Here is a 23,153-nt window from a genome sequence, read left to right on the forward strand (position 1 = left end):
GGTAGAAAAGGGCCATTTAGCCGAAATGAACATATGGTGTAGTTTGCCCGAGCTGCCAAAAAACATCGTTTGACAGAAAATGCTGCTTGGCCGGACGAGGCGACATAAGGTCGAAAACGGTTTGGCCAAAAATGTCATTTGCCTGAAAGCAACGCACGGGTGAAGATCATACGGCCGAACTGATTACTTGGTCGAAAACGACGTTTACTCCGACAGCTCATTTGTTCGAAAATAACGTTTGGCTGAACGGATCCACGTTTTTCGCCGTATAATCCGATCAGCCGAATAACATTATTGGCCAAATTGCTTTTCCTGCTAAACTACCGTTTCGATCAAATGCAATTTTCGATGACAAGGCCTATTCGACCAAACGACCTATTAGGGCATACGGCTTTTTCGGCCAAATGACTAGTTTGGTCGTACCACAAAACCATTTTCCACATAATAACCGTATCAGACAAATGGAATTTGGCTAGACAGCTTTCGGCTTAACGTATTATTCGGCCAAATGACTTTCAACCAAACGACTCTTCGTCGTTTGAAAATTTTCTCGTAGAATTTTCGAAGAATTACTAAAAGACAACATAAAAAATTTCACGTAAAAATCCAAAGAAATTCCGTAAAAAATATAATTGAAATTCCATTGGAAACAGTTTTTGTGAAACAAACACAACAAAACACAAGGAAATTCTGTTAAAATCGAAGCATACATGCCCGGTGGCATAGGCAAACTTCTGAACAATTTCCCGTGAAAATTTCAAAGAAATTCCTGTGAAAACTTTAGAGCAATTCTTGTTGAAAAATTGAAAAACTTGGAAGAATCTCCTGGGACAGCATGATGGAAGTCGCGATCGAATCGGAATCAAAATGATTCACTGGGTAGAGGAACTAAAGGGAGCGGAAAGAGAGCTTAAGCACCTAAGAAGTGAGCCAAGGACTCAAACGGAACGACGCCAGCCAGAACGGAGGAGGCGCAACTTACGAAGGGTGGCCAAGGCTGGAACCCAATAAGTTTTTTCTAGTGGGTGTTTCCTGGAAAGCATTTTCTGTCACACTCCAGCGTATAAAATTGTGGGAGATTTGGTAACCTCCTAAAAACAAGCGCTAGGTCGGTGCTTAAACGCATTTCTCCTTATAAGAGACCCTCAGTATGGTCTTCGCGCATCCAACTGTTAGTGTCAGAAGGTGCTGTGTGCCCCATCTACAAATAGAGTGTAAAGCTGGATTTTAGCACATACTGCACGATTACACTGCCGAATGCCGCCTGTAATGTATTTCAAATCCCAAATTTTATGCCGGTGACTAACACTATTTGCAAGAGTTTTCATGGAACATTAAAAATCATATACTCTAAATGAAGTATTAATCGGTATACACCTGGAAAGCTGTTCAAGGAATGCTGTGCTCAGCGGCGAGCGGGAAACGACAGAAAATCGAAGACAGCGCCCAGTAAAGGTCAGAGAAGGTGTTGAGTCCGATCAAGCGTCTGCATACTTTTTCAATCTACCAAAAACGTTTAAATGTATCGGCACTGAAACCGGAACATCAACCAAAATATGGTAGCCAAAACCTGCAGTTTGCTGGTAGTAGCTGATGGAAGCAAGATACGTCGCGATAGACACAATGACACAATGCTATGGCCAGGCAGGGGTTTTACGTTTCCATATCACGGTAGACCGTCCCTGAGGAGATAAGGTAGAAAAAAGCGGGCGTATTCGCTCGAAAATTTGTTGGTTTGCAGGTCAACTACAGGGTAAGGCGAAATGACCAAGCCACATACATCACGACGGGATTTATAAAAGTACCCCTCCCCCTTCCCTTCCGGAAGTCTCTCGGAAACGAGACACTATTTTTGCCAGATTTATCATTCTGGCACAACGTGCTGCGGTTGTCAAAGTATGTAGTGAAGAGACATGAATGTCCAATCGACGTCAACCCATCGAACTGTCCCAAATTTTGTCCGATTGAGCCCCAGGGTTCTTAAAAATCCTTATACGTTGGACAATAAACTAGCTTTGAATAAACAATGAACACATGATATTTGCACCGTGATGGGTGCAGTCATAAATCTGACAACATGGCATCATCCATGATAATGCCCAATGTCAAAGCTAGAAGATTGCACTTGCAGTTAGAGAAGTTCTTGAAAGGATGAAAGCTATTTCAAAAGTTTGGGATTTTTACAGAGTTCTCATAACAAGATTAGCAGACGAGGCAATTTTGAGTTCACCAGCGATCGATATGAACCTTCAAGGTGGAAGCTGAAACGACATCCGGGAAGCGAATTAGGCAGGTTAGTAAGAAGCAACCTTCTACGGATAGTCTGAATGGGACATTAAAAGATATTCCTATATGCGATCTAGCTGGTAGAAATCCTTCAGGAGGCATAATTTGACCAACGTTGATCTCATGGACTGCGCTATCGCACGGAACCCACCATATACAAAACGCTCATTATGTTGTTCTTTACGAATACGAGCTCTGAGGATCTACGCATGTACTATTACAATACATTACGCATTTTAATTCCTCATCGCATAATATCGTCACCTTACACAAGAGGATAAATCTCGCTTAACTTTTCAAAAGGTCCTAAGTAACATTTTTTTCATGAATTAATTTGAATAACGTAATCAACACACCAATATGAAAGCTTTCGTTTGCAGTACTGAAATTAATTCATGAAAAAAATGTTACTTAGGTCCTTTTGAAAAGTTAAGCGAGAAATGTTTATCTCATTATTTCACAAGTGTTTATCCCACATCTGTATCGATAGAAGCGTTAAAACAAACTAACTTCTCTATAACCCAAATAGTTCCATGACCTTGTATATATTTATACGATCCGCACATTCAAGTTTCACTTTCACTGCTTCGCAGATTACAAGCAAAAAGGCACCTCCAAGCTGGAAGTGTTCTTTTCCAAGCCGTCCAAAGGAGAAAGTAAGACGATTCGAGAAAAAATAAGAATATCAACTACTCACCACATCGCTTGTACGGAGACTGGCTTGAAGATGTGCTGCTGTCCACACGAACTGACACTGAATCCGCTACGAAAAGGAAAATACAAAAACAAAACCCACCCGTTAAACTTTCATTGCGACCTCAACCGTTCTCCGCACACACGCGCGCGCAGACACAACCCGACGCGACACTCACCCATCGCCGTCCAGTCGGATCGTAGTGTCAGCCAACACTCGCAACACCAGACCTACGGTAGTTTTCTCGTTGCAATCGATCCCCAATAGACAGGACTCTTCGACCTCGTTACAACCGCCATGGTGATGCTGCTGATGATGATGGGCACCGCGGGGACTGCCAACACTACTGCTTCGTCCACTGCCACTGCCAGTGGTGGCATTTCCCGCCGAACTACCCCCCAACAATTTGCCCACCCCACCGCCACTCGTCGTAGTGGCAACATTGATAAACCCACTGGAACCGGTACTGCACACTTTCACACTGCCCTCACTTCTGCTGCTTGCACCGGATCCCGGTCTTGCGACGCTAACTACACTACTGCTAACATTAACATTATTACCACAATTACTACTAGGTCTATCACTATCACATTTATCGACACTCTTGTTGCTGCTGTTAGCATTATTATTATGCGCTGAAGCATTTTTCGGTGAAACACTGAGAACACAGTTATCTAAGCTGGACACAAAAGTTTCAACGTCGGTGGCACCGACGCTTACGAGGACACTATTGCAGTTGGTCGTGGAAGGCGAAGCAGCCTTGTACAGAGAGGCGGATGTTATTTGTTTGCTGCTTGGGATCGCGATCGGTGCCGGCGATACCGACGACGACGAACTGGCCGACATTGTAGTCGTCGTCGAACAGGAAAACGATGAATGCAGTGATTGTTGATGGAACTGCTGTTGATTATGTTGCTGCTGTTGCGGATAACGGAGCATTCGTTTGGTCCGTGGACGGGATACGACCACCAAGTACCGGGTGCGACCAGCGCGTAACGATTCGAGTTTGACGGCCATTTTGAGGGTTTCCTCCGGGCGAAGCAGGTAGAACATTGACTGCAGATGTTGCTGGATGTCACTGCCGGCGGACGAAGCGGAAGATGCGGTGCTACCCGTCGAGGCGACCGACTCCCGTTCGTCCGCACTGTCGGAGCGGGACCGCGACGGCAGGTGAAGACTGCTGGCAGGATCGTGTTGTTGGGCGAGCCCTGAGACCGCTGTCGGAGGAGTCGCTGTGGTGGTGCTGATGAGTGGTGTATGTTGTTGCTGCTGGCTGCTGCTGCTGGCGGGGGAGTCCTCGCCGGTGGCGCAAAGCCGCTCGTTTGATCCTAGCATTGGGGCGACGTCTGGGCCGGCTGGGTGACATTCATTTAAACTGGAAGAAATGGAGAAAGCAGGCCGAGATTAGTCACATGATACTGCATTTATGCTTTTCGTTCGAAAGAAGAGGCATTCCACGGGGGCATGTCAGTCGATCCTGAGCGACCATTTCGAAAATATTTGAAACTCTGCACAGTTTTTCAATTTCATTCAAATCGTCATTTTTCGATATCAAATCTTCATATTGAGTCACGACTAACTTTTCAAAAGGGTGTATGTGAAAATGGTTCAAAAATATTTAAAAAGCTGCACAGCAAAAAAGGAATGTTCGATTGTTATGATTTTTTCAGCAAAGTTAGACAACTAAATGGTGATTCTTAAGAAAATGTGCACAGTAAAAAAAAAATTTTTTTTTGCCTTTAAAAATATCATTTTTGTCACAAAAACTCAAATATCTCAAAACCCTATCTTTTTTCGAACGTAATTTTTTTAGGGAATATTATATTAGCTATCTACCATAAAAATTTGGTGATGGTAAACTAATAAACAAAAAAGTTATGACATTTCAAACATTTCACAATTTTCACATTTAGTAAAAAAAAAAATTTTTTTCTGTGTAAGTTATCTCGAGAATTGCAGTTTGATGCAGATTTTATTGTTAAGGGACGTGATTTAAACAAGTTGTTTTCATGATATTTTGATTTAATTATTCATAGCATCTATAAGAAACTTAGACACGATCCAGTGTTGTGATCAAAAGTATTGATAGTGTCATAATTTTCATTGCACGTGACTGGCGAAAAATTCTTTTAATAGTGTTGAAACCTGTTGATAATAACGTTGATAGAAACATATCAGAAATGTTATTTTTAAGACAAAAGCTGCAAAATCAAAGATTTATATACACGTGTACGTCTATAGTTTACCTGCAAAAAATATACCTCTTAGAGAATAGACTTTATGATCGGGAGGAAACGGGTATCTTCAACAACAACAAATGCATGATAGGTACATACCATGACAATGCTCACGAAAAAGCAAAAAAATTACTACTACTAAGGTTGTTAAAGATCTTATAGTAATTTTTTTCTTCAGTCAAGCAAATGACAACAAACTAGTCAGTAAAAACTTAAAAGTGATATTGTTTATTGAAATATTACGAACAACATGAGTAGCCGCTTTCTCAACTGTTGTAGGCCGTTTGATGGAAAAAAGTGTTCAAAAGAGTTACGAAATCTCACCGAAAGCACCATAGATAAACTGAAAGCGACTGGTTATGCTCCAATGTCCACATTGAATACAAATTTACGCATTTGCACGTCCTGCCGTCTAAACGTTGACAAGAGAGCAATCTGTATATCATCGGTTGAGCAGAGCGCAGGAAGTTCGAAAACGACAGCAACTGAGGAATTGCCAGATGTATCGACAACAACTGAGGAATTACCAGAAGTATTAAGTGCTGAGAGCCTTGCCACCGTACCATCAGCGAAATCTGTTTCAACAAATCAATCGGAAGATGAGTGTATCCAAAAGGTCAACATCGAACGCTTTAACGAGGGCATAGCTGGGATAAAAGTGACTCCGATTAAATGGAGTAAGATGGACTACGTTTATTACCCGGAGAAAAAATACCGTGAAATAAACGAAGCTGTACCGAAGAAAACGAAGAAACCTCTTCAAATTAGGACCTGATGATGTGGAAAATACAGACTACGATGAGGTAATTATAAATATGAAGGAAAGGTTCTCGAATGCAGCCACGACAAGGAAAGAAAAATTATTGATTTTGTCGATGCTGCCAAGTTCGTGGTCTATTCAGGATGCCATTGATGAGTTCAAAACCAATAGAAATACAGTAAAAGAGGCAAAACAATTGAAGAATAACTGTCTTTCAACCAAAAATACTAGGTCTAGTACTGCATTAACAGATGAGACAAAAGAAATAGTAGTTCAATATTTTGAAGATGATGAAGTAAGTCAAGCTATGCCTGGTCAAAAAGATTATGTATCAGTAAAAAAAGATGGAAAGCGTCAAGCAATCCAAAAACGATTAATGATGACGACTTTGAAAGAAGCGTACACACGCTTCAAGGAAATTCACGATAATATTAAAATAGGTTTTTCCTCATTTGCAAGCCTTCGGCCAAGGCAATGTAAGCTTCTTTCCAATTCAGGAACACATAATGTGTGTGTGCACAACCCATGAGAATATTAATCTTATTTTACATAGTTTGAAAAGAATCAATTTAACAAAGGATATTAAAATGTTAACTGGTAGTCTTTTGTGTGAAAATACAACATCAAATTGCTATCTACGATCTTGTTCGGATTGTCCAGATTCTTCATCATTGGAAAATACTTTATTCGCTGAGTTTGAAGAAAAATATATTGATCAGTTATCATTTGAGCAATGGGTGACCACGGATAGGTGTGACATAGAAACTATTGTAAAACCTGTAGATGAGTTTGTGTCATATTTTGCTTGAAATTAGAAAGATTAATCCCTCGCGATTTCATTAAAACAGAACAATCCAGCTTTTTAAAAATACGAAAAATACATTACAAAATGGTGAATTTTTAGTCATTTGTGATTTTTCTGAAAATTACAGCTTTGTATTGCAAGATGAAGTGCAGTCCCATCACTGGAACGTACAACAAGCTACAATTCATCCATTCGTTATTTATTTTAATGGAAGTACGCAAATTGAACACTTAAGTTTTATTATAATTTCCGAAGATTTAAGACACGATTCAGTATCCGTAAACTTGTTCATTGAAAAATGATTAACTTTTTACGCGTTGATAAGCATAAAGAAGTCAAAAGATATATTTCATGTCTGATGGAGCAGCGTCGCAGTACAAAATCGTAAGAATTTTTCGAGCCTATGTCAATTTAAATCAATGTACGGAATTGATGCAGAATGGCATTTTTGCTACATCACATGGCAAAGGTCCTTGTGATGCTATTGGAGGAACAATAAAGCGCATGGCCACAAGGGCAAGTTTAGCCAAAGAACGTGGGCATCCAATTAAAACTGCGAAAGAACTTTTTGATTGGGCAAATCGTAGAAAAGAAAAAGATTTAACCAAATTATCATTTTGTTTTACTACTACTGAAGAGAACGAAATAAAGGCTTCAGAGCTCAGCGAGCAATTTAATAACGCGAAAACGATCCAAGGAACCCAAAAATTTCACTGTTTCATTCCATTGTCGGAAAATAAAATTAAAGCAAAACTATACTCAAACTGTGCTGATAATAATTCAAAAGTGTTCGATATTTTAAAAAATTTGAATAAAAATAAATAAAAAATAAGTATTAATAAACTGTTTTCATGATATCATAACCCATACCAAAATTCAAACCCAAAACTCTTAGAGTTTCTATAACAACATTATGTAACTGCCACATTTAATTTAATACTTAGGATAATATTAATTCATTTTTATTTATTTATACATATAATATTTATACATATAATATACATAATATCGATGAATACATAAATATGGAATATCATACAAACAACTTGTTTAACTCACGCAAGGCCCTTAACAATAAAATCAGCATCAAACTGCGATTCTTGAAAAAAAAATACACGGAAATTTTTTTGTTTACTATATGTGAAAATTGTGAAATGTTTGAAATGTCATAACTTTTTTGTTTATTAGTTTACCATCACCAAATTTTTATGGTAGATAGCTAATATAATGGACCGTTTTCCCTAAAAAATACGTTCGAAAAAGATAGGGTTTTGAGATATTTGAGTTTTGTGACAAAATGATATTTTAAAAGGCAAAAAATTTTTTTTTTACTGTGCACATTTTCTTAAGAATCACCATTTAGTTGTCTAACTTTGCTGAAAAAATCATAACAATCGAACATTCCGTTTTTGCTGTGCAGCTTTTAATTATTTTTGAACCATTTTCACATACACCCTTTTGAAAAGTTAGTCGTGACTCAATATGAAGATTTGATATCGAAAAATGACGATTTAGATGAAATTGAAAAACTGTGCAAAGTTTCAACTCAATAGAAAATCATGAATTAAAAATTTTCTTAAATTTTGATGCTGTTGCTTGGAATCGCTCAGAAGTACCAAAATTATATCATTCACTCCACCATGAGCCACCCCCTAGGGAAGATCTATTAATTACGTAACGCATTTAATAGGGGGGTCATTTTCTACCCCCCCTTCCCCCTATGCCACACTTTTTGTATGAAGTATCTGAAAATATTGTATGGGTCGTCACACTTCAGGCAACCCCCTTCCCCCTCAAAGCGTCATGTGATTTATGGATGCTCCCCTAGAAAATTTCATATGCTGAAATCACGGCTCCATGATATAATACAGGTACTACTGGAGTCGTTTTTAAATCGAATCGTTTTGCGCGACTTTTTTACGCAGATTAAAAAAAAGGCTTCCAGATTCGACAAATCGACGTTTGAATCTTTGTTTTCAAAAGCAGATAAGTCGTTTTGAAAATTTGGTATTTTATTGATGTTACAGTGTTCGAATTACTCAGATAAACGCGTAATAAAGTCAAATTCGGTTAAATTTTGAATGGTTGATACGTCAACTATAAAATCATGGCCAGTACGAATCCAAACACAGAGATTGCCTTCTGAGAATTCCACTCGAAAAAGATGTGCATTTAAAGAGTAGTGATTGGACATTAGGCGGCACAAGGTCGAATGAAGGCTCGTCCCAAATCCTTGACCAGAGAGTCCGCTTTCTCATTTCCGGGGATCGAGCAATAAGAAGGTTCCCAAGCCAAAGTGTAAGACCGTTTTGATGATAAAGCACTCAAAGCTTTCCGTATTATCCCATTGCGAAAATACGCTGAGTGCTTAACCGGTTTCATTGACCGAACAGCCTCCAAGGAACATAGACTGTCGGAGAAGATGAAAAAGTGAGCCAGGAGGTAGGAATGCGATTTGCTGAAAAGAATAGTGTTTTTTTTTTTCAGATGTATAAAGGCAAATCTGCAAACAGACACCTGAAATTATCACTCAAGGTGTGGGGATGGCGGAAGGCCGACCCACTAAACCCACCCAAGTAACGGAAGGCTGCTTGAGTTACCCTCTCTACTAATGCCCAGATCCCCCCGGAACTAGCTTCCAGTACTACTTCTGGAGCATAGGCAGTACTAAACGTACTCCTCCCAAAACGACACTTCTGAGCCCTTTGGCTCCCTTGTTTGTGCCAGTTAGCACACAATAGCCTTGAGCTCTTAGGCACTATTTTCCTTGTGCCATTTAGCACATCTTTTTTTTTATTATTATTTTTTGAGCCATTTAGCTCTCCACGTACTCGCAACCTACTCAGATAGTCCCCGGCGGCGGATCTATCCTACTCCGACGGGAAGTCCACCGGCGGTGGAAGCTCCCCAGACCCGCATCAGCTCTGCTCACTTTCTCACTTCAACGGATGACCGGACGAGTGCCGAGGTCAGACCAAAGATTCCGGGTGGAGATAGCTTCCGGTTCAGTGGTGCCCCGACGACCCAGATCCGGTGCATTAGCGCGCCACGATCTACTCAACTGGTTCCCGGCGATGGACCTAGCCTACTCCGATTAACCGATTTCCCATGCACTGAGCTATTCAGCTTTTTTTGCTTAACCGTTGAGCCATTCAGCTCCCGCCTTAACCGCGAACTACTCGGATAGTCCCCGGCGGTGGATCAATCCTACTCCGACGGAGAGTTCCCCGACGTCGGAAGCTCCCCCGTAACCGACGACCCGTCGCTACGGGTGACCGGACGAGTGCCGAGGTCGATCCAAAGATTCCGGGTGGATATAACTTCCGGTTCGATGGTGCCCGACGACCCGAAGCCGGTGCATTCGCACGCCACGGTCTACTCAGCTGGTCCCCGGCGGCGGGCCTAGCCTACTCCGATAACCGAGTTTTGATTCCCTTGAGCCATTCAGCTCTTACCTTATTCATTGAGCCATTTACTGCCGCTAACCGCAAGTCGAGCACATCTGTATATGGAGGCCCATATACAGATGTGCTCGACTTGCGGTTAGCGGCAGTTTAGCTCCCGCTTCGGTCGCGATCGCGAACGACTCGGATAGTCCCCGACGGCGGATCTAACCTACTCCGACGAGAAGTTCCCCGAAAGCGAGAGCTCCTCCGAAACCAGCCGTTTCGCCACGTTCCCATTCAACATTGACATATATATTCACGACTTCCGCGGCGGAGTACTCATGGTCCGCTTTCCGCGATGGCGGCCTGCTGCTGCTCCATGTTGTAGTATGTCGGCTATCCTGGACGACACCCTTGCGACCGCTCTCCACTGTTCTGGGTTCTGGCACATTCTTCTGACTATGTTATCGGTAGTAGTGTCCATTCCACATGCCTCCAATATCGCACTCCTCTCCGTTTCGAACCGGGGACACGTGAACAGGATGTGTTCAGCCATTTCTGTCACGTCTGGGCATTGCGGGCAGGCGGGAGAAGCCCCGTGTCCGAACCTGTGCAGGTACCACCTGAAGCATCCGTGGCCTGTTAAGAACTGGGTCAAGCCAAAGTTTAGCTCTCCATGAAGTCTGCTAATCCATGCCGACACACTTGGGACTAGGCGATGGGTCCACTTTCCCTTAGCCGAGTTGTCCCATTCCCTCTGCCATTTGGCTACCGAGCATTACGTGTGCCCCTGAGGGCGTAGCACTCCTCGTCTTCCTCCACCACCAGTTTGATAGGCATCATGTCCGCGAGTACACATGCCGCCTCGCGAGATACGGTGCGATATGCGCTGATGACACTCAAGCACATTATCCTATGAGTACTCTCCAGCTTTCGCACGTTGCAGTTTACACTCAGCGCCGACACCCAGACTGAACCTCCATATCGCAGTATTGAAACCGCCACGTTTGTCAGCAGCCTGCGCTTGCTGGAGCACACTCTAGAGCTGTTCGCCATCATTCTCGATAGTTCCGTTATCGCCGTCGTCGCACGCTTGCAAATGTAGTCGACATGACTTTTAAAGCTTAACTTATCGTCGAGCACAACCCCCAATTGTTTCAGAGATCTCTTGGAGGTGATGTTGCAACCGCCTACTCTAATTGTCGCCTCCTGCACCGACTTCCGGTTGTTAACGACTATCATCTCCGTTTTATGATACGCTAGCTGTAGCTTCTTGCTGCGCAACCATTCCTCCACTAGACTGATTGAATAGGCTGCAGTCAATTCGACCTCCTCGATGGATTCTCCGTACACGGTCATGGTTACGACATCGGCGAATCCCACTAACTTGACTCCTGGCGGGAGCTTCAACCTCAGTACGCCATCGTACATCACGTTCCACATCAATGGACCCAGAATTGATCCCTGTGGGACACTGTGTGGAAAGAATAGTGTAAACGCAAACAAACGACGACGTGTTTCATAAGGCCATAACAAGCATTTTGCTTTGAAACCAAAGACACTTCTTCTTCCGGGAGTTGGGTACTCTGCAAAACGATCGTTTCCACATCTATAAAATTATTCTAAATGTTTACCTTTCAAAAAACTTCAAAGAATTTTCAGCTAGGTACCGCACTGCCGGTACTTTTATATCAGTCCCATATTGGTTTTTCGCATACTGAGATAACAGCCGATGAAGTTTCAAAACGCATTTTTCATGTAAAACTTTAAAAAAATCTAATAAATTCAAACATTTCGCGATTTGGTTCAAATTTTGCAGTCATTCCTCATTCAATGAGTTAATGTAAAACGATTCAGATCGATGAAAAAATAATTATGAGCAACGTATGTAAATTTTTAATGGGACTGGTATGCGGTACATTCAATATGGGACAAGGTTGGTTTGGTATTTTTTTCACATTTCTCCCAATACCACAATTTTTCACATTTTTTTCACATAACATGATTTTTTATCATGTTATGAGGAAGTATGATAAAGTTGAATACTGTTCACGGAGTTAGCTCGAAAGTGACGAAAACCGAAATGGGACTGATATGCGAGTAGCGGCAGCGCACTACCGCGATAATTTGAAAATCCGTGTAAAAAAAAACTCGTAAAAAAACCGCAAAAATACGTTAAAAAAATGTTCAACAATTCCAACAGAATTTCCAATGACTCCAATATTTATTCTTATTGAAACCGAGCACCTGTTAGAGTCTCATTTTAACACCATACAAGTATAATGACAACACCCAGGTATATTTAAGAAATGTCATCGATTGTCGACCCGGGTGGTCGATATCCACGCGTGCATAAGCTCATCGAAGGTTGTATTTTTATTTCCCCGAAAATTTTGCATCTACATTTTTTATGATCAAAAAACATAATTTACATCGTTGGTAATAGCGTAAGCAAAAACACCTTGAACACTTTCAAAAAATAAAACTTTAAAACGGCTAGTCCGATCGTTATGGTGTTTTATACACTAATAAAAATATACACTGCGATAAAAAGATAAATCATTGAAAATAAAACTTAAAACCCGATTATCTAAAAACATATTTCAATATGATATGTTGTAGCAGATATGTATTTTTTTTTGCACTATGGATCATTATGGAGAAATGATGAACAAAAAAGTTATAGTTTTTTTTAATGAGTTGCTTTTTCAAATTTTACTGAACCGTACATATTTTTTGACAAATGCTAGTAATGGATCAGTGGTTAGCCTTTCTCATGGAACACGGACGTAGGAAATTTTTTTTTTAGAAATATACAAATAAATTGTTTTCCGAAATACAACCTCAGAGTCAAGGGGGAGGAGTCTTGAACCATCTTAAGAACCTTCCCCGGCCCCAAAAACCGCTGCATACAAATTTTCACGCCGTTCAGTAGTTTCCGAGTCTATAAGGTTCAGACAGACAGAAATTCATTTTTATGTATATAGATTGCACAGTGGACAAATATTGAAAATGAAAATGAAAAATCACAAAATTGCGATGCAAAGGAAGCCTGGGCTATCCTTCTTGAACCAATAGTAGAGGACACGCCGTGTGCGTTTTTTAAGGTGATTATAGAATGAAGCTTGGGCTGAAAGTTGGGCTGCGAAATGGTGAGTTGACATCCGGGAAGGGGCGCCTAACATAGCTCTGGTCCTCACAAGCTCCAATACTCACGCTTCCACGGGTCTTCCGATGACACTTGACCGCCAGCTAAGGGTTGCGTACTTAGCTGGTACTGCAGCCTGGGCACTGTTGTCCTTCTGACATCAGCTAGAGTGAGAGGGTGCGTACTGTGGGGTCTGACTAGGATGTGGTGGGGTTCGACAGTGGGCTCTGTTGAACTTCTATAAAAAGCTGCATGTGTCCCCAAGCAGGCCCTATCAAAGCGACCGTGTGCCGCTCAAAGCGCACTAGCCTAGTCCTGGTGTTGGGTGGGACTTTAAACAAATTTGACCCGACTGATCGAGCGTCTGTCCACCAAGGAGGTGCGGCTCCAACAGCGTCTTTTCTGGCATCCAGCGGCTGAGTATGAAATTCCCCGGAAGCTATACCTAAGATGGCAGCCCCATCCCGGTGGATAGGGAACCTTGGGCCAACAACCTACTGCTCCCGAAACATCAAATTGTTCGAGAATCCGATAATGAAAGAATACGGACTGATTTTACGGCGACGACTCTTAGCGCGAAACAACGGACACGAATAGGAACATGGAACGTTTTAACCCTAGCCAGGGTAAATTGGCACAACTTGCCAATGAGGCACGCCGCATGAAGCTTGAGATCCTGGGACTGAGTGAAGTCCGTTGGCCAAACTTTGGAGAACACAGAACGCCGTCGGGACAAGTTCTGCTATACTCTGGTTTACGAGGTGAACACGCTCCCCGGCATCGCGGAGTTGGCTTCCTACTAAGCGCTCAGGCACACTCTGCGCTTATGAAGTGGGAACCTATAAGTGAAAGAATAATCGTTGCCAGATTTAGAACACGGGTCCGAAACCTTACTATAATCAAATGTTATGCGCCAACCGATGCTGCCGATCAAAGAGAACTTCTACAGTCAACTCAATGCCGTCGTAGATAGAATTCCGAAGGGTGATATCAAGATCTGTTTGGGCAACTTCAATGCGAAGATCGGATCCGACAACTCGAACCATGAGCGCATTATGGGACGCCATGGTCTCGGAGAAATGAGCGAAAACGGAGAGCTGTTCGCAGAATTTTGTGGTAATAACGACATGGTGATCGGGGGATTGCTCTTCCCTCATCGACCGGTTCACAAGGTCACGTGGGTCTCCCGTGACGGCTTTACAGAAAATCAAATCGACCACATCTGCATCAGCCGAAAATGGAAACGGAGCCTTCTTGATGTACGGAATAAACGTAGTGCCGATATCGCGTCTGATCATCACCTCCTCATCGGCGAAATACGCCTGCGCATTGCGCGGATTCGTCGGCAGGAGGAAAGAGTTGGACGACGATTCAACACACGCCGACTGGAAGATGCCACGGTGAAACGTTCCTTCGTTGAAGAACTGGAGACGCGTGCTGCAGATATTCCGGAAGGTGGCAGCGTGGAAGACCAATGGACCGCCATCAAGGATGCCTTCATCGCCACCAGCGAGAACAATCTGGGCGAACTACGCACCCAGAGAAAACAATGGATCACCGATGAGACCTGGAGGAAGATAGAGGAGCGAAGAGAAGCCAAAGCCGCGATAAAGCGATCGAAAACCAGAGGAGCCAAAGTCTTAGCCCGTCAACGATACACGGCTCTTGAGAAGGAAGTAAAACGCTCATGTCGACGGGACAAGCGAGCGTGGACAGACTCTCTGGCCGACGAAGGAGAGAGAGCCGCCGCAACCGGGGCCATTCGCCTCCTCTACGATATCTCACGACTCTTAAGCGGGGCGAAGATGAATGCAACGATGCCTGTGAAAGACGCGAATGATCAGTTATTGACCGACCCAACTGACCAACTGAAACGCTGGTTCGAGCACTTCGAACAACTTTTTCAAGTGCCAACCAGGCCATCACCACCTCGGCATGATCTGCGTAGGATCCGACGTATAACACGTGTCAATACCGAAGCTCCATCACTGCAAGAGATTCAAACAGCCATCCAAAGCATGAAATCGAATAAAGCCTCAGGGGTTGATCGCATATCAGCCGAGATGCTCAAAGCTGACCCCATGACATCCGCTCAATTACTGCATCGTTTATTTCGTAATATCTGGGATATCGCAACATTCCCGGTCGACTGGATGCAAGGTATCTTAGTGAAGGTGCCCAAAAAGGGTGACCTGATTGTATGCGATAACTGACGAGGCATTATGTTGATGTGTACCGTTCTCAAAGTTCTGTGCAAAATTATCCTAGCCCGGATTCAGGAGAAGATCGATGCGACTCTCCGGCGGCAGCTAGCCGAATTCCGTGCCGAAAGATCCTGTGTGGACCATATTGACACGCTCCGCATCATTCTAGAGCAGGTCAACGAATTTCAAGAGTCCCTTTACTTGGTATTAATTGACTACGAAAAAGCTTTCGACCGTCTCAATCACGAGAATATGTGGGGCACCCTGAGACGCAAGGGACTTCCTGAGAAAATCATCGGCCTCATCGAGGCACAGTACGAGGCCTTCTCGTGTAGAGTGCTGCACAATGGGGTCTTGTCCGACCCTATCCGGGTCGTAGCTGGTGTGAGGCAAGGATGTATTCTATCACCGTTACTGTTCCTCATCGTAATCGACGAGATTCTGGTAGATGCGATTGACCGTGAACCAAACCGCGGGCTGTTATGGCAGCCCATAACCATGGAGCATCAAAATGACTTCGAATTGGCGGATGATGTTGCACTCCTCGCGCAACGGCGCTCTGATATGCAGAGTAAACTCAACGACCTTGCCGAGCGCTCCTCTTCGGCAGGTTTAGTCATCAACGCCAACCAGCTTCCAATATCTTGGTAGCCATATGGCGTCAGATGGTGGTACCAAGATCGACATAGGCGCACGGATCATGAAACCAAGGGTTGCCTTTGCGAGTTTAAGAAATATCTGGAAAAACAGACAGATTAGTGAACGCACCAAAATACGAATTTTAACTCTAACGTGAAATCTGTGCTGTTATACGCTAGCGAAACATGGTGTGTATCAGTGGAGAACACTCAACGGCTGCAGGTGTTCATTAACAGATGCCTGCGGTATATAATTCGGGCCTGGTGGCCTCACAACTGGATCTCAAACAACGACCACCATCGTCGGTGTCACCAGAGGCCGATAGCAACAGAAATTCGGGATCGGAAGTGGGGCTGGGTCGGCCACACTCTACGTAGGGGCGGAAACGAAATCTGTAAACAAGCGTTAGACTGGAACCCAGTGGGACATCGCAGCAGAGGCAGACCCAGAGGCTCATGGCGGCGAAGCCTCAATAGAGAAATAAAAGAAGTCGACCGAAATCTAACCTGGCAACAGGTTAAAGCGATAGCCGGGCAACGCTCAGGATGGAGATCTATCAAGTCGGCCCTTTGCACCACCGGAGGTGTACAGGATCCATAAGTAAGTAAAAATTAAGTCACAACTTGAGGCGAGATGAATTTTAATCAAAGTAAAACTTAATTGCTTGGTGATGGCGGATTGTTTTCCTTCGGTAGCAGAATCACGAGCGCGCGTCAGAGAAAGAAGCTTCCGAAAGTAATACGCGTGGACACCAGTAGCAGTAAAGTGAAATTTCCCCTTAAGATTATAATTTTAGCAGGTACTCTGCTGCTTGTTTCAGGTTTTATTTCCATCCATGCGAATACATTTTTGCACCTTCTTCTAACGCGCACTTGTGATTTAACTACCGACGGCAACATTCTGCTGTCGCCAAGCGATTATAATTTGCACTTTAGAAAAAAAAATCGTCTCGGCTTAACCTTCGCTTCCACAAAATTGTAATCTTCCGATTGATTGTTAATAATCCGCCTTCCCAATCACAAGCTTCAACGAAACCAAATAAGAATCTTGAGAAAATTTCACCTGGCTGCCACTGATGGCATCCATACGAATTCATATTTGTAGCATCTCCTCCCGGGGCGCACTCGTGATTCTGCTACGGACGGCAACATTATGGCGTCGCCAAGTGGTTAATTTGCTCTTTGAATAAAAATATTCGAATCACCTCTTCCTTTGAATAGGATGGTGGCCCTGAGAAGAACCGATTAATTCGTTCAGCAACTCCGCCGATGCTGGGACCGCTATCCGCGACATTTCAAATGAAATGCCGCGCGCGCGGGGGAAAACAGTTTTCTTATAATTAATAAAGATGGCCCATTAGTCCCGCCTTTTTGTTGTCCGGTATGACTGCAAATATTGTGTAACCGTCACACACTCACCAAAGGGACGTGGCTACTGGTTCAACTTTATTGATTACAAGAAAGCAGCACTTCCGCGCGCGCGAGGCATTTCGTTCGAGATGTCGCGGAGAGCAGACCGTGGTACCATCTTCGACATCGGCGGAGGTCCTACCGGAAATTTTATTCCCAGCGATGGTGTGGTGTGGGTCGCGCGGTCGTCGTCATTAACATTAGCAGCGCTCAGATTAAATTTTCTTGTCTGAAGTAGAGGGAATGAGGGTTGACTTAATTTTATAAAATTTAGCCACAATATTCCTTGATATGCAAAAAATGTTTAGGCCAAATTTGAACATAATTAGTTATAGAAACCCCCCTGACAATAATAGAACAAAACCTGCCGTCTGTGGTGGTAAAAACTAAAAATCTCAAAACTCATGGACGATTTTAATCAAGCGTGAGTTGAGACGCATCCAACTCAGCACCTTAAAACTCATGGATGAGTTTAATCACGCTGAAACCGCCCTGGTCCGTTCTCCGTGACATCCAGAATGAAAATGACGCGCGCACGCGAAACACCGGGCTTTTTATACACAGGGAAAACAAAGCAGTGGATCAAAAGCCCGTACGTTACTGCAATCTGATGTCCGTGTTGGGGATTTATGACCGGGATTAAATTTTTCACCAGGTTTGGAAAGAAATAACATTTTCAATAGTTTAACGTTGATAATCAATAGTATCAATAGAATTGAAAAATTGCTGGAGAGTTTCCGAATCGATTGATAAGTAAATCTCGAAAATCCATCGAAAGATAAAGACGCTATTAGCGTTTGAAATCTATCCTAATTTCGTGACGGTCTCGAATTTGGAAATTTCCGTTTTACACCCTGTATCTGAGTCTTCCCCTTAGACGTAGTTTACGTCAAAAACTTGCTCCAATCTTCCGACCAATTAACAAAAATTTGTGGAGACACATGTCTTTTCGAATTACTATCAGAAACTCGAATGTCCTCGTAGATATTTCATTCTCGTCCAATGACCCAGATCAACACACTATTAGCCGCAAAGATTATCTTCATCGTCTAGCTCTCTAGCTCTACTTTCCACTGCGGATGCCAAGGAACTTCACAGTGTTTGCCTCTAGTGAGATTTATAACGAACCAATTGACGGTGAACGCGAAAGCAAATTAGTACGCAAAATAGCAAGTGTCAACGGCATAATCGGGGCATCACTTCCTAGGCCTCCACCGCCTATGATTGATACATCACAGTCACACTTCGACACAGGGTTAATATTTCGGTCGGTCGGTCGGTCAGTTTGTCAGCTAAGCCGCGAGAAGCTGGGTCCCGTTCGCCAGCCGTCGCCATAGAGTCGACGCAAGTCAGTCTGCGCGACGGCCGGCGCTGAGTTTGAAACGCCTTGAACCGCTAAAAATAACGCCCCATCAATGACGAAAGACGGGGGTTCCAACTGCAGGGGTAAATATCCGAGTAGTAAACAATATTATTTCTCGGTTTTATGTGTGCTGACAGCCCCAACAAACAGCGATAAACTTTTCTCTAGATATCTAGGCAGTATTTTATTATCAGACCGGACACCATGTTATCTTACTGGGTGACACGGAAGAGGCTTTGCAATGTCTGACTTTTTTGATTTCAGAAATGATTTGATTGGAACTCACTATTTTTTTCTATACCTTTTGCAATATTATTGCTTATGAAGGTTTGCTACTAGCCGACTCTTAACTTTGTATTCTAGTTAGTTGGAATCCAAGACTTGTTCTTGATGATTCATTGTCAGAGTTTTCATCCAAGGAGGAATACATATTTTGCTTTTCATCTTCGCGTCGTAACAAATACAGGAATATCCAGATTTCGAAAACACCAAGAATTTTTTTCATTTTTTTTCTATTATGGTCAAATTGCTTTGCAAAAATTGATTTATTTTATCCAGTCAATGGGCGACCTCCAGACTGATATTTCGCAGGAGCGATCATTTCCATAGTACTTTTGATCTATATATATAAAAATCAATCTATGTATGTATGTTCGCTAACTACTTCTGAACCACTTGGCCGAATTCAACCAAATTTGGTACACACGTTCTCTATCCTCAGGGGAAGTTGACAAAGGGGGTGGGAGGGTCATTTAGAAAAGGGGGAGGGGTTTTGTTTAGAAAACGAACAATTATGTGTAACTTGCATCTCCTAGGACCGATTTCAATCAAATTTTGTACACATATTCAATATAAGGAGACAACCATATGAGAGTGTAATCTTTGAAAGGGGAGGGTCTGGAGGGAGGGTATGGTTCAGAAAACGGGTAATTCAGAGTAAATTCTGAACCCCTGCACCGATTTCAACCAAATTTGATACAAACATTCTCTACCCTAAAGAAAAGATAACAAAGGGGGTGAGGCGGTCATTGTAAAAAGAGGGAAGGTATGGAGGGAGGGGTTGTCTTTATAAAACGAGCAATTCAGTGTAACTCCCAACCCCCAGTACCCACATCAACCAAATTTTGTACACATATTCACTAAGAGTAGTCGATCATATGGAAGGTTAATTTGGGAAAGAGGGAGGGGCTGGGGAGGGGTATTGTTCAGAAAACAAGCAATTCAGTGTATCTTTTGAACCCCTGGACCGATTTCATCCAAATTTGGTACACATTCTCTATCCTAAGGAGAAAATAACAAAGGGTGGTATGATCATTGGGAAAAAGGGAGGGTAAGGGGAAGGGTTGTATTTAGAAAAGAGCAATTCAGTGTAACACCTAACTCCCAGGACCGATTTCAACCAAAATTGGTGTACACATTTTCTATCCCAAGGAGAAGATAACAAAGGAGGTGGGAGGGTCATTGGGGAAAAAGGGAAGTTATGGGGAAGGGTTGTCTTTAAAAAATGAGCAATTCAGTGTAACTCCCAGGATAAATTACAACCAGATTTGGTACACTTATTCTCTATTTTTGGAAGATGTTTATTGAAAAGGTAGAAGGGCCAAACAAATATATAAAAATAGATTGATACAAAGGAACAATTCTATGAGCGGTAGATCTACCTCTGTGGGTTTTGTGCTACAGCATTGGACATTTTAATTGAATAATTTACTTTTCAGTCCCTAGCAAAGCCGAATACATATAGCTATTAGCTATCTATATATCTCGGATACTTATTCAACGTATGTGACGTATGTGATTTTGTAAACAAAAATTTAAACGTTGATTTCTGCAATCTGATAGCACTCCACGCAAACCATCGCCACATACAGGTAGGGGAGGTTTCGGCTACATGTTCGTTGTGTTGGTTTGCGTAGGAGTGCCATCATATTTGACAAATCGACGTATGCATCTTTGTTTACAAAATCACATACGTCCTTTGAATAAGTACCGAGATATATAAAACTCAATGTTTGTATGTTTGTGTGTATGCTCCAGCCTAACTTCTGAACCCATTATTGTATTGTTTAGTTATCGATCAATTTAACCATTTATCGAAATTATGGTTGCCCAGTGACAAGCAATGATTAATGTGTTTCCTTCTGGATGGTGAATGTGATCCCTTCTTTAAAAATAGACGTTTGCCCGGAATAAGGCATCGGTGGATGTTTTTCCTTCTTTAGAAATAAACGTTTGCCCGGAATATGGCGATTATGGGTTTGCTCCCTTCTTCAAAACCAGTCAATGTTTTCAAATGAAATCTGCCTTCTTCTGATCAAATGATGAAGTATCGATAAGAAAACGCAATTATCCTGTTGACCAATTGGTTTATTCATTTTCCGATTGTGAAAAAAAAACTGCGAATCAAACTGGCAATTCCGAGCAAGGCCGGGTACATAAGGCTAGTAAAAAATAAAAATGACGTGTGCACAGTCAAATTACAACCAAAATTTGAGAGAGCTCTCAAAATGACGAATGAAATCGTTTATTTGTGAGGAAGCGAAAAATATGAATCACTCTACTGATCAGTGATCATATATGACAAACGATTTGATCCTGTTGATATTCTTGTTTGTTTTTCATCAAACACCTGTACTACCGGTATTCGCATAAAACAAACACCTGTATCAAGGGTAAAAAAATGAGAGCCAAAATCGTTGATGGTTTTCCATATTTTACTTAAAATCATGTTTGTAATAAGATTATGTCTAAAAAACTTACTCTTTATTTTCCGTAGCATTTTCTTCGTCTTCTGCGCAACTTGCGTCCTGTAAAAAATTAAAAAAGAAAAAAAAACATGAGTTATGTACGCAATCAGCAGCTACCCTATTCCACCCAGTCTCGCTCATCGTCACGATGTTCACCATTGCTCCGTGTTAAGGTCACGGGAAATTCGAGAAAACGGCATTGTGAATTTTGATTTTGCTGCTACTGAGGAAACAGAAAATTTTCAGCGGAAAATAGAAATAAACAACCACCGTCGCGGTTATAACGTTGCCTCCGCAGGCAGTTTTCGAATGCGTGAAGGACGGCCATCAATCCACCGTAAAGCGGATGATCGTCGTCGGTCGTCACGATCACCGGCTAGCTAGTTAGATCGATTTGATTTCGACACGCTGAGCTGTCACCGCCGAGAAGTAAACACACGTTCGTCGAGTGTACCTCTCGCTGCCGCGGTCGTTTGTTTTCCCCAGAAAGTGACGCCAACAATTACACTCGAGCGCTGCAAGTGATCTCCCGTAGCAAAACAATTGGACACTTCAGAGGCAGTTGCTGCGAACGCGGAAGCTGTAAATTGTAGGTCGACCGATCGACGACTGCAGATAAAAACAGAATGGGAAGGATCGAAGATCATGTCACCAAACCAAACAACGCGGGCGCGCGTTCGAATGACACGATGACCTGCGGGGCCGATTGAATGGGGGCTGTTGCACTGTTCTGTTGGTTCGGTACAGATGCCAGACAAAAGAGGGGCAGTCCAAAACAGACGACACCGGTTCTTGAGAATTTAATTTCCCCATTATTCAACGAACCAATTGTCGACGAAACGTGTTCTGAAGCTGCTGATCTTCGATCGAAGGAGCAGCTTAACTTTCCGCGTAGTTATTGGGGCATACCGCTACGGGAAACGAGATGTAGGTGAAGAGAAAGAGCTTTGCCAAAATTAAACACGATTAGTCACACGCAATCGAACTTTTGTGCGATGAGTAATGCCATTCTGTTAGTTGGGATTGTTGTCGACACCGACCGTCGGCTCGGAGATTACATTTTGGTTTTGATTATATGCTTTGTGTAAGATATCGTATCGTATATCGTATAATTATTTCTTGTTCCTCAAAAATAAGATAAATCCACCTAGCGAAAATAAAAAAAACTACAACCCAAGATATTGGTTTTGGTTTAGTTCTTGTATTTCAAAACACTTTAGTGAAAAAACAAGGACTAGTAGACTATTCAGAGAAGACTGATTTTACGGCAAAAAAGCTCCATTAATAAAACAAATATTTAATTTAAATTGCAAATGGAAAGTTGGAATAAATGCATAGAGTACAAACATATTTTCCATAAAATTAGGCAACTACCTTTCGAAATATACATATGTAAACGGCTATTTTAACAACATTCCGTTCGTGTTACTTGTTTGAAAGGATCAAGAATGGAAATTCAACAGTTGAGTCACGTG

General features: G+C 42.4%; 1 protein-coding gene across 2 annotated transcripts in view; it reads right to left on the reverse strand.

The window, feature by feature from the left end:
• The window catches only part of LOC134205793 (protein phosphatase Slingshot), a 79,753-nt gene that overhangs the window by 23,068 nt on the left and 33,532 nt on the right, over nt 1-23,153 (reverse strand). For both annotated transcript variants that reach the window (XM_062681387.1, XM_062681388.1), the window contains exons 2-4: nt 21,692-21,738; nt 3,159-4,355; nt 2,984-3,049 (exon numbers count right to left, since the gene is read on the reverse strand). In XM_062681387.1, the coding sequence (XP_062537371.1) occupies nt 2,984-3,049; nt 3,159-4,355; nt 21,692-21,738 (1,310 nt within the window). The remainder of the gene's footprint in view (nt 1-2,983; nt 3,050-3,158; nt 4,356-21,691; nt 21,739-23,153) is intronic.

The sequence above is a fragment of the Armigeres subalbatus genome, chromosome 1, assembly GCF_024139115.2.
Source record: "Armigeres subalbatus isolate Guangzhou_Male chromosome 1, GZ_Asu_2, whole genome shotgun sequence".
NCBI lineage: Eukaryota > Metazoa > Arthropoda > Insecta > Diptera > Culicidae > Armigeres > Armigeres subalbatus.